Raw genomic sequence first — 18,815 nt, 5'->3', positions numbered from 1 at the left:
ATATAGCTCTATTGGTTTGCGAGATATGTACAAAAAACTTAGTAGGGGGCGGGGCCACGCCCACTTCCCCAAAAAAATTACATCCAAATATGCCCCTTCATAGTGCGATCCTTCATACCAAATTTTATTTCCATAGCTTTATTTATGGCTTAGTTATGGCACTTTATGTGTTTTCGGTTTTCGCCATTTTGTGGGCGTGGCAGTGGTCCGATTTTGCTCATTTTCGAAAGCAACCTTCCTATGGTGCCAAGAAATAAGTGTGCCAAGTTTCATCAAGATATCTTAATTTTTTTTTTCAATGAAAATATTTTCAGGAATTCACTTTTATATCTCTAAATCATTACTTAAAGGAGGAACTTAATAAATAACTTTATATTTAAGAAATTGGTTATTTAAAAACTTTATGGAGGATCCCCAGAATCAATTTTATTTTTAGCTCGGGAATCAAGGCTAAATCAACGCCTTCATATAACCTCTAATTTTTTGAAAATTATTTTAAAATATTTTTCTGTGTTAAATATATTCATAATAGACATCCACTATTAGTGATGACAATAGTTATCCACACCACTTCAACATAAACCTCTCTTTAATAATTTACCAACACTCCACATCAATACACTCACCTGCAACATTGGCAAAAAGAAGCACAAAAACTGTCCAAATATCCAATTCTGTATGAGCATCACCATCAACGTGATGGGCAAGACCAGCGCACACTGCACCAAATGGCATAATGCCAAATTAACGATGAACGCGTGCGTTACATCCTTGTACAAGCGATTGTACATCGCATACGCGATTATGCTCACATTCATGGCGATGCCGGCCAACGCCAACAATGCATACTGGATGAGGAAAAGCCAATAGACCGACTTGATGCTCGCCTTCAGTATGGGTCCGTTGACACGGTCCATCGCTTCGGTGTCATTGAAATCGCCCGACAGGAAGTGAGCAATCACCATCAAATATTTCTCTGGTATATCTTTCAATTTCAGTTCCATTTGTTGTTGCTGTTGGTGGCGATGGTTGGAGCTAATGGCTGCCGCCATGTGATAGTCCATGGCAGCATCGTCTGTGTCTTCTTCGCTCAAATCGTTGCCGATGTGATAGGCGTACGGAGAGGAACGCATTTTTATTGATTTTGGTTGTTGTTGTTGGGTCTTAAGTGATTCTAGTTTCAATTGTAGCCAACGCTGAAAATTGGTGTTGGCTGGCTAAATGTGCGAGCTAAGTGTTTTAGTGGAATTCAACGAGACATCGGTGTGAATTGCTGTAATGAAGAAGAAGAAGTTGCAATTTAGTTAGAGTTAAATTGGCAATTTATATATGAAACAAGTAAGGAAAGACTAAGTTCGGGTGGAACCGAACATTTTATACTCTCGCAATTTATTGATGTAATTTTATAAAGACAACACAATTTGATCCATATATTCGGCATAAAGTCCAATAGAATAACGAAAATCTTCATATATAGTATATGAGGGCTGAGGTAATTCCTAAACCGATTTCACTCATTTTCACCACCAACATACATTATATCTAAGATTACATGGTCATTTAACCATTTCTGGTACAGAGGTGCACTATTAGAAGAAAAAGATTTCCTCTAAATTAAATTAAGATATCTGAGAGATATACCGATATTTTCGGTGAAAAAGTACCCTAAGGCACTGAGTCCTTATATTTGATATCCGGAGTATTGAAATGTTATAGTCGATTTCGACAATTTTTTCAGAAGTGATGCCACAGATCATATACGGTGTTTGTGTAAAGTTTTATTTCGCTATCTTCATTGGTTCCTAATGTATATCTTATGAAGTGAAGGAATCAGATGGACTTCCAAATTGAGTTATATGGAAAGTTGTCGAGGTTGTGAACCGATTTCGTCCATTGTGTCATCAGGGTCAGGGTATCAAAACAATATTATATACCCAATTTCATTGAAATCTGTCGAGTAGTTCCTGAGATATGTTTTTTGACCCATAAGTGGGCGATGCCACGCCCATTTTCCATTTTGTAAAAAGATCTGAGTGCAGCTTCTTTCTGCCATTTCTCCTGTAAAATTTAATGTTTCTGACGTTTTCCGTTAGTGAGTTGACCCGCATTTAGTAATTTTCAACCTAACCTTTGTATGGGAGGTGGGCGTGGTTATTATCCGATTTCAACTATTTTCATCATGTGTGGTGGGATACGCAAGGGAACCGACTGCAGAAAGTTTGGTTTATATAGCTCTATTGGTTTGCGAGATATGTACAAAAAACTTAGTAGGGGGCGGGGCCACGCCCACTTCCCCAAAGAAATTACATCCAAATATGGCCCTTCCAAGTGCGATCCTTTGTTCCAAATTTTATTTTAGTTATGACACTTTACGTGTTTTCGGTTTTCGCAATTTTGTGGGCGTGGTAGTGGTCCGATTTTGCCCATCGAAAGCAACCCTCTCACGGTCTCAAGGAATACGTGTTCCAAGTTTCATCAAGATATCTCAATTTTTACTCAAGTTATCCGTTGCACGGACGGACGGACGGACGGACAGGCAGACATTTTGACTCGCCTCGTCACCCTGATCACCTTGCTATATATAACCCTATATCTAACTCGTTTAGTTTTATGACTTACAAACAACCGTTATGTGAACAAAACTATAATACTCTCTTAGCAACTTTTCTTACAAGCGTATAAAAATGTTTAATTTATTAAATTATTAAGATTCCATATGCATCTTATTAATAAATATCGTTTTTCCAAAAACGAAAATTCCCTTTATTTTATGAACACACCTAGTTTATATTCAAAGTTCATACTTCTACAATAATTTCATCGTACCGAAAATCCAACTTTAAATTGTGTAGTGGGCAGCATTTCACAATAGAAAGCATTTCGGCAAACGGCATTCGCACCTTGTAACGCCTCGTGAGTTACTAGGAAAAACTGCATTTTATTGAAAAACTAAATTGCACCAATATACACTCTCTGAAGTACGTCGATATTTATGGCCGCCAGAGAATAATACACGCTTAACAACAGCAGAAGTTCAGGAAAAAGAATTGCAGCAACAACAAAGGAAAAGAGAGCATTGCACCGCTATTTTGCACTCTTTACCTTCATGCATAGCCACTTCACTCAATTTACGGCCAATTTAGGTGCAAAATCAAGGGGCGCTGAGTGCAGTTGGAGAAATGCTTTTTTCCAAGAATTTTCGAATACAATTCCCAAGTGGCTGGTAGAAAAGGCATTTACGCGCGCACTTGCCACAAACACAACCAAGCAATCGACGCTGGAAGCGGACAACAGCTACTGCAGTAGCGGCAGCAACAACTACAACAACCAAACCATTTCCGTTTCCTTTACGTTGAAAGTTTATTTTCTAAGGTACTTTTTTCTTGTTGTTGTTGTTGTGTATGCCAGCAGCTGATTTCTTTATTTTCGCTGAAACGGCAAACGGAAGTGAGCATTTTCACAGCGCAGCACAAAAAGTTGCTGCCAATAAATAGCACGGTGCTTTTGGTGGCAGCAAAGAGAAGCTGCAAATGAAAAAAAATGGTGGCAAATAAAATAGCAAATAACGCAGGTTGTTGTTATTGTTGTTGGCACTTGGAGAGAGATGTGGCAAGCATTTACATACCTTGAAGATATATGTATATGTAAGAATGTGGGTGCGTGGCAAGTGTGGCACGTGGTATTTTTTCCAACAACCTTGCAACATTTTTTTTTGTATTTGCCCTCTGCAACACAAGCAGAAATGCGCGCTAAGGAGCAATTTCTTTCTGACGGCTACGCGGCTATTCAACCAGTGAATAGCGGTGGTTTTTCTTACTAGCGCATGCACCCTTCGTTTTGCCTGCAAAAAGCGGCAACTTCCGTTCAATTTATTGCCCTTAATTTGTTGCCTGTTATTGACTGTCTGCGGCGGGTGCTACTTTGTGCCTTTCAGCTGGCCACAACTGCTACACACACTGCCACACTTACGTACTGATGTGTACGTGCTTCTTTATCATGCAGCATGTTGCATGCAACGTTTCATATGTGTAATGGGCATTTTATTGTTGTTATTGTTGCTGCTGTGTTTGCTAGCGTTGACCTGTCAGCGACGGCGAGTGCAACGACCTGACTGGTATTGTTGCCACAAAACCGCACAGCTTGCCAACGACAGCTCCGGCAAAGACCCGGGAAATCGCTAACAGCAACAGCAACAACAACCACATTACTTGTTTAAAAAAAACCGACAGCTACGACGACATATGGAACAGACTTTAAGCAGAAATGGGTCTGCCAAGTTTTCTTCAACTTTTTTTGTTCGCCATTGCCATGCCACACAGCCATGACTGCCATATTGAGGGAGGGAGTGTGGGGGCGTGTAAAAAGCAGTGTAGCAGCGGCACGTTGCTTGCCGCCTGTCAGCCAGCCAGCCAGCTCACACATGCCACGGCGAATTTGGTCGAGCACGTGATGTGCCTCTTGGCAGTCGTTGTTCTGGAACACTTACTCGCTTATGGATATTAGAGCTGGCGATGGTACAGGGTGACACAATTTTTCATTATCGGACTTTCTCCATAAGACTTGGTAATAGTTCCTGGAAGGAGAAAGCTCATCCGCAAAAAAGGTCCTGAAGCATAAATAAATATAACAGGGAATTGTTCGAAAATTCGACATAATCAAGGACTCACAAAACCGACGACGCCTCAATCAAAGCTCTTAATAGATGCTTGTCTAACCGAGTATAGATAGATCCCGTTCAACATTCGACAATAATCTCCTGCAAACTACTGACTATCCAAATTTTGAGTGTAGACTTTTTATGCCGTCAAGTTATTGACGACAACTATAATGAAAGGACTATAGCTTTCCTCCTAATATCTCTAATGCATCCAAATACGCTTATTTAAATCGGGCATTTCCTTCAACTTTTAAATTTTTTATTGAAATTAAATTAGTTTTGCTTATAATTTAACCCATAAATTTTTCTTCTTATCAGAAATACATTCGAAGCTATGGTAATAATGCTTGCTCCGAGTCAAACGATTTTAAAATATTAATAGTAGTACAGTTATAATCCAATAAAGCTCTTGAAAACTTTTTTCAAAATAACATTTTGTGAAAGCTCTTGAAATGTAATATAAGAAAATTTCGGACCGACATTCTTTATAGAACTTTTTGCTAAAGCTTTTGGAGCTTTTATAAACCGAAAGTTTAGGTAAAAGCTTTCAAAAGGTATTTACAATTATAAAAAAAAATATTTACAACCTTCTGAAAACATCCCTTCTGACAGAGATTCTGAAGCTTTTATAAACGTAACGTTTAGTGAAAGCACTCGAAAAGTCTCCTTGAAAAAGAACCAAAAATATTTTGAAATTCTAGGCGCTTTTCGAGTTTTTAAGAGCTTTCACAAAACTTTTCTTTCAAAAAGCTTCAAAAGCTCATCCAATTATTCGTTTATATAATTTGTCATAGAAATACCAAAACTCTAATCATCCTTGTGTAACCGCACCGCATAACCCTTTATAGCTTTCAACACCGTTACATGCACACGCCATAGACTTTTTGTACCGCAAATTACCCATGTACTTGCTAACAATGTTCTACAATTTTTTTTTTTAAACTTCACTTATTTATTCTTACTATATTTCAATTTTTCTTTTCGTTTTGTTGTTGCTGTTGTTGTGCCTTTTTATTGTAATTTCTCCATACATCCTGTGGGTTTTTTTGGCTCATTTGAAATGCTTTGTGTAGCGGAATTTCTATGCAACATCAACGTCACACGTCACTCTGGCACATATACGTCTCGTTTGTGCGCTCATTTAGATCGCACAAATGGACACACACATACATCCATACACATGCATGTGTATGTGTATGTTTGAGTATGTGCGTGTGCTGGGTGTGTTGTGGAGCATAAACTCATATAAAGCACTCGACTAGCTTGTTAGCCAATTCCGCTATGCTTTTTCAGGCAGCTGTTGGCCTATATGCTTGGTATGCGATGGGTTACAGGCGAGTATATATATATATATTTTATATAAATATATATGCATGTGTGTGTGTGTATGAAGTTCCATTTCTTCTTCTTACATATGCTAGAAAGTGCCTGGAACATATGCAACGCTTTGCTATCACTCTAGTTTATTATAGTGGAAATGATTTATTTGCAGTGATTTTTATGAATGCGTGTGCATATGTATGTGTCTGCCTGCAGCGAATGCAATTTACGCGGCTGCAGTCGCACGATAACACGGCAAATGCGCAGCACTAGCAGTAATGTTGTAATAACTGAGACAGATGCAACAACTTGCAACGCTTGCCACTTGCAACATGCATACACAAGCGTTTACATGCATTCCATTCATCATTACAGCGACGCCGCCGGTAATAAACTAGACGCCAAAGTGAAGACAGCAGCAGCTGCAGCAGTTGTGGCAACTTTGTTTTTGACATACGTTGCGTCACGCTTGAGTGGCGTTCAATAGTTTGAAATTATTTTCCATTATTTTCATCACTCACACAACTTTGAAATGTGCAGATTTGCAACATCAAACTAACATTAATAAATATATATATATGTTTACACACGCAAATGGGTGTGGTGTGTGGCTGTGCTTGCTCTAAGAGCTGCGTTTATGCTTAGTTTCTATGCAGTGTCATAAAGTGTGCTGCTTCAACCGATTTTAGTAAAAGTAGAGAATTTTATCACAAAAAAAAAATAATTTTCTTAACTTTCTCCACATTTATATAAAGGGTGTCTTTTTTACATATATGCTGTTCAAGAAGAAATAAAAAAAAAACTCAATTTAATGTTATGGTCAAGAATTTTGCTTTAATATAAAGATAAGAATTTGTCATAATATTTTAACAATGATTTCGTGCAAGTGACCGCCGCGACAAGCCGAGATGTCAACTTTTCGACCACTTTTTGCTACAACTGGTGCCGTATGTCAACAACAAACGTTGTTCCGGCGTAAGTTTTTGTCTGTTCATTATGAAATAGCTAACCAAACATAGTATAAATCATCAAGCAACAGCTGTTAAAAAGACCAGCTCCGAAAAAAGTATTGTCTCGTTGAAATCCACTTTTCTAAAAAAGCACCCTTTACATATATTTGTGTATGAAGATTGTTAAAATAAACACATACATTTTGGTTGACAGCTGTTTAATGGAAGTTTCTTAAATTTATGATGCATATATACAAACTTGCCGTAATGAAAATGTGATTACATTTTTATGCTGTGCAGAGTTGCCATATTTAAATTTTTAGTTTTGAAAGTAATTAAGTTTAAACGAATCAAAAATCCCAGACAAAGATGTGTGTCTATATCTCTTTGAACCCAAAGTCAAATAGTTAATATTTAGAGCCGGAAAAATATTTCAAATAAATCAATATTACAAAATGCACAACTATAAACAATAAATATTCAATAACTGATTTCTAAATAAAACAAAAATAGTTAAAATAATGTTCTGCTTTAAAAAAATTCGCATTTGTAAACCCGTTATATAACATGAAGTTCATCATATGTGGTATTTAATGCTCTCCCTACAAGAATATTTTGGAAACACCGAGGAAATTATGGAAAATTGTAATGAATTCCGTCAGCATTTATTTTATCAATTGAGTTAATTTCAAATAAATTTTTAACAGTTGGCAACGCTGGTCAAAAATATTTCCAAACAAAAGCTTTATTAAAGCAACTCCTCTTTTGGTGCTCATATTATAATAATTTGTTAATCGTATCTTTTTTATTGAATGAAAACTCTTGAAAAGGTGGCAACCCCATAGAGAAAATATTTTTGACCACAATACTAGTTGACTCTTTTATTGTTTTGATAGTCAAATTGTAGTGTTTCATTATCAAATCCAGTCTTTGAACTAAATAATTTTCAAACAGTTGGCAACCTTTTAATGGTTTCAAGAAATTTAAGCACTACACCGAACAATTAACATAAAAAAGCATGCAAATTAATTCATTCTTCATTATATTCAGTTAATGTGATCGTGACGCGATTTCGTTGCGTAACGTTTTTTCGTTGCACTCGGTCACTTTTATTACCGTGGTTGTAAAACTTTCGAAAAATGTTTTTTACTTTAAAAAAATTAAATTTTATATTTTACAAATCATTCTTTATGAGAAATGCTTTAAAATAGGGCTTCGAACTCCAATAATCAAGCAGTGTTACAAATTACTTGTGATTCATATTTTTTAATCCGAATTTTAATATGTAAATAAATGCCAAGGCTTGACTAAGGCTTGATTAATGTATTATCAGCACGCGATTTGTTGTTGACTGCCATATGTTTATATGCATGTAAATAAATCATACGGTATTTATAGAATGCATTTAATTTAATATTTTATTTTTTTTATGCTGCCAGGAGTATAAATAAAATGCAATTATCAGCAAGAGTACTCATAAATTTCACCAAGTGCTTATATAAATGAGTGTTTTGCTGAAAAAATAGCGCGTAAAAAAATACGTACATCAAAAAATTTTTAAAGTAAAATATATATGAGAGGTACTCAAATTTACATGCAAGTATGTATGCATGAGTATTTGCTTTGTAAAATGATAAGTATTTTACATAAGTATGTGCCAAGTACTCAACATGCTATGAATAATCAAAAGCTGAGTGTATGTGTATTATTCTCCACAAAGTCTATACTTGCCTTTCAGCACTCTAACGGTATAACAACATGCAATTAGCATTGTTCCTCTTGTAAATATACATACATACATACTTACATGCACATGCACTTAGTTGTATTGTGTTATTTTCAGCTCAAGTATGCGGTTTATTATTTTTGCAATTATTTGAAAATTACTCGCCACTCAACAAGCACGTACTTCTTTATGTAATATTTGTTTTAAAAAAATATCAAATGCATTTGGAGTGCTCTCAGGTATGAGTATGTGGGTTTGTAATTGTTTTGTGATAAAAATAAAATTCAACTCAACTATTGTACAATATATACAAATGAGTTTTCAGAATCAGGCTAAATTTAGGCTCAATTCGACCAAATTGTTTGCTGTGTAAGCAAAGCATAAATTATTTTTGTACATTTTAACTCTATTTGGGTACTCATGTAAATGTGTATTAAGAAAATAAATAATAATAATAAAAGAGCATTTAGATGCGTTCACTATTTTTAGTAAGGTAGGCCTATGTTCGGGTTATATAAAAACCGAAAATTATATAATATAAAAAATACGAATTCTAAATTCCCTATTTAACGAAACCGTATCGAAACTACACACAAAAGACGGGAGTCATTTTATAGATTACATGAGGATTACGCTTAAAATGGGTCAATTACATACTACATTTCAATATTGTATCTCACGTAGATATGTGGAGACTATACTAAAGTCTGGAGCTATTTCATCCAATTTGGTCGCTAGACCGACACGCGTTTTAATCAAGAGAAACACTTATTTTCATTATTTCATACAAATATCTCACGGTTTGCCAGATATATCCGCATGATTCGATATCAATATACTAACAAGGCAACTAGGAAAAAGCCCGAACCAGTGGCGGATCCACGGGGGGTCTCTTTTTGGGGGTGTTAAAACACCCCCTTAGCCCAGAGAAAATTATATGTTTGTTGATATGGGTTTGGAATGGGGTTATTTATAAAAAAAATCACATCAAATTATAAGCAATTATAATGAGTTAAAAAAATTGTTTGTTATTCATATAATTCGCACATTCTCTAGATTTGTACAAGCACTATCGCTGAAGCACAGTGATTAATTGAGGATTACACGGGATCTCACATTCCATGTTATATTTTCCTTGTTTTTGGAAAGAATTCTTCTAGTATTTCATCAACTAACAGATCAATATGAATATTCATTGATGCTAGACCATTAAGCCTATCTTGACCTGTCGAATTTCGTAAATAGGTTTTAATTCTCTTTAAATTTGAAAAGCTTCTTTCCGGTGATGCTATTGAAACAGGCAATAACGCCAATATGCGTAAAATCTTGAAAACATTCCCAAAAGACGTTTTGTTCACTGCTTCTAAAGCTTCGAGAGCATTCCGAAAATGCTTGCCTGAAGTTTGCTGTGTCCACATTTTCACCTCCGCAAAAAAGTTTTGTTCTGAACAGTTGATCACCCTTTCATAAAAAGAAAATATTTCTCGCGCTTTTTTAGCGTCAAATTCGTACTTTGGGAAAAATACACACAAAACAAAAAAAAAACCAAAACGTGTCCTATAATAACTGAATTTTTGCGAGGGAACTGCTATATTTAAAAATACGTTGAGTAATAAAACTTTTCCCCTCAAAAAAATTTTGTGGATCCGCCACTGGCCCGAACTGATTTAATTTACTTTCGAATTAAACTAAAGTGTGTGAAAAATACCCATTATGTCAAGTTAACTCACATATTGACCGATATATTTAGTATAAAGTTCACAAGAATAATGAGAGTCTTTATGTATAATATATGGGGGCTGGGCTAATTTCTAGATCAATTTATCATCCTCCTCATCTTGGCCACCAAAGTAAATATTATATAGGACTATATATACGTTCACATATTGTAATAAGATATCTCAATCTTACGTATTGAGCGATATATTCGGTATAAAGTTAAACGAGAGTTGAGAAATCTCTTTGGTAGTTGAATGGGTGCAAGGAGAAGTTTTGAACTGAATGTATCTATGGCAGTAGGCTACTTAATTTTTTTGTAAAACATGTCCTTTTTCATCCATTTCCTTTTCCATTTCATTAAATTAACTGATATCTTCTGATATATACTGATATTTTCAATATGAAGTTAGCTAAGGGATCGGACCTTCTCAAGTTGCGTAGCTGAGGGCTTGACAAGGTATAATGCATTTTTAAATGAGAGCTACCATCCAACAAAGGCGTTATTTGTCTTAAGATTTGAACCTCACTATTCATTGGTAAGTGCTAGCAAAGTGTAAGAATCTGATGAAACTCAAAATGACGTTCCATTGATGGTGAGCGTGGCGCTTTACCAAATTCGCCCATTTTAAAGCAAAACCATGACATAAAAGCACCATAAATAAAAAATAAATTTATACTACTTTTATACTAAAATAAATAATAAGTGAGTCAAGATACTATACTTAATCTTATATTGAAAGCATGTCATGACATGTTACTCTTGTGTACATACAGAAAATACTGAAAATTTTAATGAAATTCAAAACAACTTTATATGTTAAAATCATCAGGAAAATCCATCGAAGGCCTTGGACAATCTAAAGCAAATATAAAACATTTAAAAATTATATTTGCATGTGCTTTATACTTTTTTTTGCATAACTGAGTATAATTTTCCACAGCCTCATACTAAAACACAACTAATACCATCAGTTGAACAACACTTTGCTTGTCACTTTATATCCTTTAGCTATACGCGCGCTGACAATACAACACAATTCAATTTGATTTTGTCACCTAACACAGCTGGAGATCCATTTATGTTATATTGCATTTATTCTGTGACGCTTTGTTTTATTTATGCCAACATTTTATACTTTTATTTTATTATTCTTGTATTCACCTTTCACATTCACGACATTTCGGGGGATATTTGAAGCGCTCAAAATGCTGGCTTGGTACAATATAAAGCAGAATAAAGCTGTCATCATACGCATACAGTTATGCTAGTTGATTGCACTCGTATAGAAAAATGGCGCTACAATAAGGAAGAGGAAGTCCTTGTTGGCATTGCCATTAGCGACACTTTACAGTCTGGCACTCAGTTGCCAGGGTTAGAGCAATTCACTAAGAGTTTCAAATGCGTATTGGTGGGTGTATGTATATATACATATGTAGTTATATATTTATATATATTAGTATGTCTTTGCAAAAAGACACTTCCTCGCACTCAATCGTCAAATGTCAATTGACTATGAAGAATATGGATCGCGTTTCATTCGAATGCAATTTCTGGTCGAATATATATATTAATGTACCTCTATGTTATATAAATATATTTTTGTATTATGCGCGTAATATCGATTTTTTTTCTATGTACAAGTGCTTATATAGCTTTTAAAGTGCTGCAATAAAATTATATTATTTTCTAAAAGTGGTTGTAAACACAAGACCAAGACCATGTTAGATGTCTGCAGCTTGTTAGCACCTCTCATAAAAGTATTTTAACAGCTCAAACAAATAGCATAATAGTTGAAAGCATCTGCAATGGCATGATATCACTTAATTGTGATATAAAATTGGATATAAAAATTTCATTTGATGAGGTCAAATGGACAAGTGAATATAGAAATTGAAATGATAGGAACAAAATGGAAGGTATAGGGCATATTCATATTCCATACTAAATTTCAAGCATAAATCTGAATAAAAATTTTATACTGTAAATATTGTAATCCAAATACCACGTCAAAATAAGCCAACATATATGCTTTTAGCCAACTTTCAACTCTTACGAACACGGTGGACATCAGTCATACATTAAGATACCACTGAATGCGTGGATTTTTCTAAGAAGAAACTGTATGACCTGCTAATTACAACAAGGTTAAATATATATGAAATCGTAGCCACAGTCGTTAATAACCGTAAATCAAATTATAATCAGTCGACATGAATCCAACAATTTGAACTCTCTGTGACTAGCCAATCTCTGAAGCATATAAAATTGATGTCTAAAGTCTAGAACCAGTCTAGAACTATTAGCAAACTCCCAAACTACTTTTAATAGGGCTTCAGGCATTATTGGGTTATCTCCTTATATCCATGCTAACCAGTCAAACTAATAGAGGATAAAACTCTAGTTATAAGTACAAAATATATATATATATATGTGACCTGGTCTACGGAAAGGAGGCTTAGGTGTCAAAAAATCAATTTTCAAGTTGATTCGGATGGAAGATGAGAGTTGTTTATTTTTAAGAGCTGTTTCCCAGAAAACTAGTTTTCGCACGTTAGCTCCCTTTTCGTAGACCAGGTCACATATATCAAAATGAAAACTAAGTCACTAGTGACGAAACCTTGAAATTATTTTTTCACACTAATTATTCCCGAATAATTGTCAAACAAAACAGAAAATTTCAAGGTGACAAAAATTAATTTAATCCACACCATCTTACAAACAAAGAAAACTAATTTCATTACAAATCATCAATCTGTAAACAAAAGTCAAGACTACTTCATACACACCTCTCTCCACTATTGTACAAACTATTTCTAGCAACTTTAGCTTAAAATAAAATGTTAAACAAATAGCCGTATTAGCACATTAAGATGCATGCACTGTGATAAACTAATATCTTTCTTTATGCCATTACAACAACTACAAGTATAAAGCCAAATTTAGGTTAATATTTTCATATTACAAATAAAAACAAAGAGATCAGTTTACCGCAACATTTCACGAAACTAAGCTTGGCACTACAACTTTTGTGTGAGACAAATGTAAACATGTAAAAAAATATTAATAGTCACCGCATTAGTTCTTATTACACATAACACGGGTCCGCTTAGAAGCAATAAGAGTACTAAAGCTTTGTTCAAATAGTGTTTTTTCAGTTTTTTCGTTTTTTTTTTCTATTTATTCACTATTTGCCACTCATGCCCTGCTCTACACATGTTTATTTATAATTTTATTTATTTACTCTTTTATGACCCACAAATGGTCAACGCCAGCAAAATTGTAGACAAATGAGCACCAATAAATTACACGCACATTGTTCGGAGGCAATTTCTGTACGTACCTTTAGGCAAATAACAACTAGATTACATAGACAAATGTATAAACTCAGAGACATATGCTTGTAATTAACTCAGTCTACTGTCATTCATAATCTATAAAAAAAAAGCTGAAATACTTATTTATCGCGATTACTAGAGTTCGAGTGTGATTAAGGTACATAACGATAGATGGTGCTGAGATTCTTGGGAACCGCAACTAGTTGGGGAATTCCTTTAAGTGTTCCGATAAAAATAATGCTAAAATGAAAACAAAAGTATGAAGCTGGATAAGATCTTGAAACTTATGAAGTTTCAAGCTCAAAGTATTACTAGTAAGAATAACATAACCTAACCATCTCATTGGTCGCCTTGCTTGTATCTCGATTGATGATTCAGCAATAATTTCTTAATGTGCCATTAGCAATAATAAATTGTGACACGTTTCTCCCATCGTAAGCGATAATAGGGATGTGGATGGACACATAATTCGAATATTTGCATGATTTTGGTGCCCTCATTGACAAAATCAATTAATTTCGGAAGTTGTATTATTCATGCAATACTAAAATTAATGAGATGAGTTGGTTAATTCATATTAAAAGAAGAAACGGAATTAAGTGGTTAGAGAAGCGAGGAGCTGAAAAATTAAGTTGATGAAATTTGGATTAATTTTGGATGTGCTGAAGTAATCGTAAATGTTTGATTTCTTTCAATTAGTTAAATGGGTCTAATATTTTTCGATATACAGAATTTTTATTTTTCGAAGATCTAACTTAAACCCCTTCAAAGTTTTATACACCATTTAATTAAGAAGAAAATTTTGATTTTATGCATATTTTGGATTTCCTGTTCTGTGGTTAATAATAGCTTTTAAAAAATTATTTTTTCGATCTTCGAACTGGAGGCTAATTTCGAAAATTGGAGGCCACACTATTTCAGTATATTATGACTCAATCTCCCGAAAAAAATAAGTTCAGTTCAATACCCAAAAAAAAAGTCGATTTTGCCATATAAAGTTATAATGCCCAAAGGTGGATTCAAATTCGACTAGGAATTATGTACTTCTCTAAAGAAGACTTTGTTTTTGAAGAATTGCTAGAAACAGAAATGGACCAAAATGCATTAATTCACTGCGAAAGCATCGAAAGAATCGAAAAATCTGTAAATATATATATTTTATATTCAATTACATACTGTGACCAATGATTTTGTTGTAATAAAATTATGAAACTTATAACTGACTATATATTACAAATAAAAATATATTTCAGAAAAATATCCTCTACTTCGAAAAATACTTATCTAAATTGTGCTCATTCACGCGCGTTTTCTTTTATGCGTTGTATTTATGAGCGCACATTACTCATACGCAGCGTAGCACCTGCACAACTTGACCTACTGCATGCTACTGCTGCATCAGCTGACGCGATAAAGCTTGCATTCCATTTCATTTGCAAGCAATTTAAGCATTTTCGCATATTTCTGCAAGCGTATAATTATCAATAACTACACATAAACAAAAGCATACAATTTATTAATGTTGGTCATTAAATATAAAATACCACTTTAACTCACAAGCGACAAATATGTACTGCGGAACTATTTTAAGTGTGTGCCTGTGTATGTGTGTGTTTGTGAGAGCGCACTACATTATCCGCTGCATTATCTAGCATAATAAACACGGTTAATTGTCATGCATTGCATTTACGAGTAAGTATTGTGTTGTTGACTTGCAATTGCAATTTCGCATGCAATAAAAAACTTATCTCCCATGACATTAACACAATAAGCGCACGTAGAGGAAGTGGAATATATAAATTTTCATTTGGTTGAGTGGAGCGTGTGTGGGTTGCAAAATGCCTGCGCTGCACATACCACGACGCCAGCGCACGTTTACACTTTTGAATTGTGTAAGAATGTGGCGAAATGGAATGCTTGAAGTAATCGTGTTGCAAGCATTTTTCCGCATTTAGCTTTTCAAAGTAATCTTAAATATATATATAAAATATTGATAAGGAAATTTTAGTACACCAAGTCAAGTAATTACTGAGAATATTTATTTGCTTATGTTATAAAAAATACACACAAAATTCTTAAATTTTGGTGCTCACTGAAAATTTTGAAACAAGTTGGGACTTATTTATTTGGAGATGATATGAAATTTAATTCAATAAGGATATTAAAATATATCGTATTCAGGCTGATTTTTTAGAAACATTTTATTTTAAATGGTTGCCACTTGAACTCTTCATGAGTTGCCAAATTAAAAACTACTTTATCAACGACAAGAAAATTATGTAATAAAGATAATAAAATAAATAAAAAAGGAAAAATTTTATAAAAATAATTTATGAGTGGTTGCCACCAGATTTTTATTTTAAAATAAAAAAAATATTATTTATTTTATTATATGAATCAATATGAATAAAAAAGAATAAATAATGAAAATATTGAAATAAAATTCACTGAAAAAATGTGAAGTAGTTGGCACCTGATTTTTATTTTAAAATAAAGAAATAAATAAGAAAAAGTATACAATTTGTAACAGAATAAGGTAATAATATCTTTTTCAATATTAAAGTAACATAATTGTATGATGTTGCCACCTGACAATATCAGAATAATTAATATTATGAATTTATACTACACAATGTCTTTACTGAGATTGCTGTAAAAACTATAAAAATTCGAATTTTTGCCAACATTTGAAAAAAAGGTTGCCACTTTTTATTGAAAGGTTAAAAAATTAGGTCTACAACTTTGCTTCCGCCGTTTTTTTTTTGTAAATTTAGGGCTTTTTTCACTTAGGACAGCCTCACCGTACGTATGCGAAAGCATTCGATGAGCCTCAGTCGCACTTTTCGTGGAATTAAAAAAGAAAAGCAAAATTTTCCGCAAATGTCGAGAGTTCGGCTCAAAAATTGACATTTTCAGTTGAGAATAAGTTTGGGATGCAAACATATCTCTACAAATATTTTGTTGGGTTAATGTTGACACAAATGTCCAAGAATGATATAAAACGATTTAATCGACCAGTGCTTGACCCCAGAGACATCTATTGGAAAACGGCGGAAGCAAAGTTGTTGACCAATATATGTTACACAAATATTAAAAAAAAAATAATTTATTTAAATACGAATTTAATGCTAGTTAAGCTATGCATTGCTACGAAAATATAATTTTAAAGTGTTGCCATCTTGAATGAAATATTTAAATTGATTATAATTTTATGAATTTTTTTGTTTTTCTTTTTTCATTTGTATGATTGAAATGGCGGTAAGAAAAATTAAATTAAATACACATTTGCGACTATTATACATACAACTGCAAAAACTTATAAAAAGTTTTATAAAGCGATAAATGAAAGTAGAAGTAGAAAAACAAGCAGAAAAGAAAACTCGAGGTGACAACGTGCATATATTGATCCACAAAACTAACAAAAACTTTTCAATCACATTTACAGTTAATATTTATAAGAGTACGGCAACAAAGTTGTGTCCTCTTTCTTTTGACATACACACTTGAATTGCGGTTGTCTTATAATCTAGTGTCTAGCAAATACTCACCATGCCGCCATAAATTAATCAACGAAGATAAACAAAAACTTTCAGCCTTTAGACCACCTGTTGACCCTTTTCAAGTAAGAAGTTTGTCACAAATACACGTTTAAGCTTAAGCTTAAGTGGCTGTGCCTAGAGCTTAACCTCTACTCTATATGGCTCTGGGACATAAACATAAAAACTATAGACAACAACCTTCATACCACCGGTCATATTGACAGTTAACCTTGAATATTTTATGGCATTTTCTATATAAGTATAAGTATATATACATATACATATACATATATAATGGCTTTGCTTTCATAAACTTCATGTGCTGGATAAATAAATCCTAAGCAAACTCAATTCTACGTTGCTTGCAAATAATTAATTAATATTGACAGCTTCAACATTAATCTTTAGCTGGTGATTTGATGTGTCTCTCGAATAACGGTAATGAAATATGATAAGCTTCGGCGCATATGTATATACATGTGTCCCTGTGTGACTAGTTAGTTTAATAGTCTCGTCATTTGTTGGTGTATTTTAACATAATTACTCTAGCTTTTCATGCTAAATACTAGTTAGTTTACTCATACAGAGATACATAGATACATATGTACATTGAATGGCTAATATGATATGTTAATTCAATCATTTGAGCGAGACATTCTCTGCTCATTTAATCCTTCCCACACAAATATATGTATATACCTATTTATATACTGGAGTACATATGTATACATCTATATAATCGCCTATATACTCGTATTATACTTATCTACATAAATATATATACAAACAGTTCAAAGTTCCTTGTTGATATTTAATTAACCGCTACATTTCTATTTTATCCGTTCGTTTTGTCGCATTTCATCATTTGTTGTTACTACTTTGTTGTTTTTGTTATTTTTTTCTTGTAGCTTCGACTTTTTTTTGTTCTACTGCCACTAAACTAATTAACTAATTTGCCCACACACCTTTACCGCGGCACGAACGTAAACAATCCTGAACCTGAACGTGAACTTGACTTACATAGTGCTGTGGTAGCCGCAGCGTGACATGGTTGGCATTTCAAGGTAAGGTGAGCGCTTGTTAGCTTATTTATTACACGTTTTATGCGTAAATTAATATAATATACGAGTATTTTAGTGAGCGTTAAATAAACATAATTGCTGTGGTGCACGTGGTACATATACATAAGTTGGGAAATGAACACTGTGGTTTTATATACAAATTTAGTTACAGTGATGAGCAGAATTTTGGCACTCAAATATTTATTTACAGTTGTGTGGAAAATTTTTGGTAGTCAATACTTGTTTACAGTGTTGAGAAAAATTTTATCACCAAAATTTTTTTTTACACTGGTGAGAAAAAAATTGCAATGAAATATTTTGAATGAAAAATTTCGGATATTTCTGTACAAAAAATGTAGGTATGATATTTTGCTCATGCATGCCTGTCTAGTTTGATAATTAACAACGTATTTGTATAAAAATATTGGCTTACAGTGAGCAAAATTCTGGCACTGATGTACTTAGTGGTTAGAAAAATTTCGACAATCAAATATTTGTTCACAGTGA

At 33.7% G+C, this 18,815-nt stretch overlaps 1 protein-coding gene across 1 annotated transcript in view; it reads right to left on the bottom strand.

Annotated features, from left to right (window-relative positions):
- LOC105208796 (uncharacterized) overlaps positions 1 to 18,815 on the bottom strand; it is an 87,376-nt gene that overhangs the window by 48,430 nt on the left and 20,131 nt on the right. The window contains exon 2 of the mRNA XM_011178833.3: positions 627 to 1,273. Coding sequence (XP_011177135.2) covers positions 627 to 1,133 — 507 coding nt within the window. The 5' untranslated portion in view covers positions 1,134 to 1,273. The remainder of the gene's footprint in view (positions 1 to 626; positions 1,274 to 18,815) is intronic.

This window comes from Zeugodacus cucurbitae, chromosome 5 (assembly GCF_028554725.1).
Source record: "Zeugodacus cucurbitae isolate PBARC_wt_2022May chromosome 5, idZeuCucr1.2, whole genome shotgun sequence".
In the NCBI taxonomy this organism is placed as follows: Eukaryota; Metazoa; Arthropoda; class Insecta; order Diptera; family Tephritidae; genus Zeugodacus; species Zeugodacus cucurbitae.
Note: the sequence above shows the minus strand (reverse complement) of the source record. Positions and strands in the feature narration are given on the sequence as shown.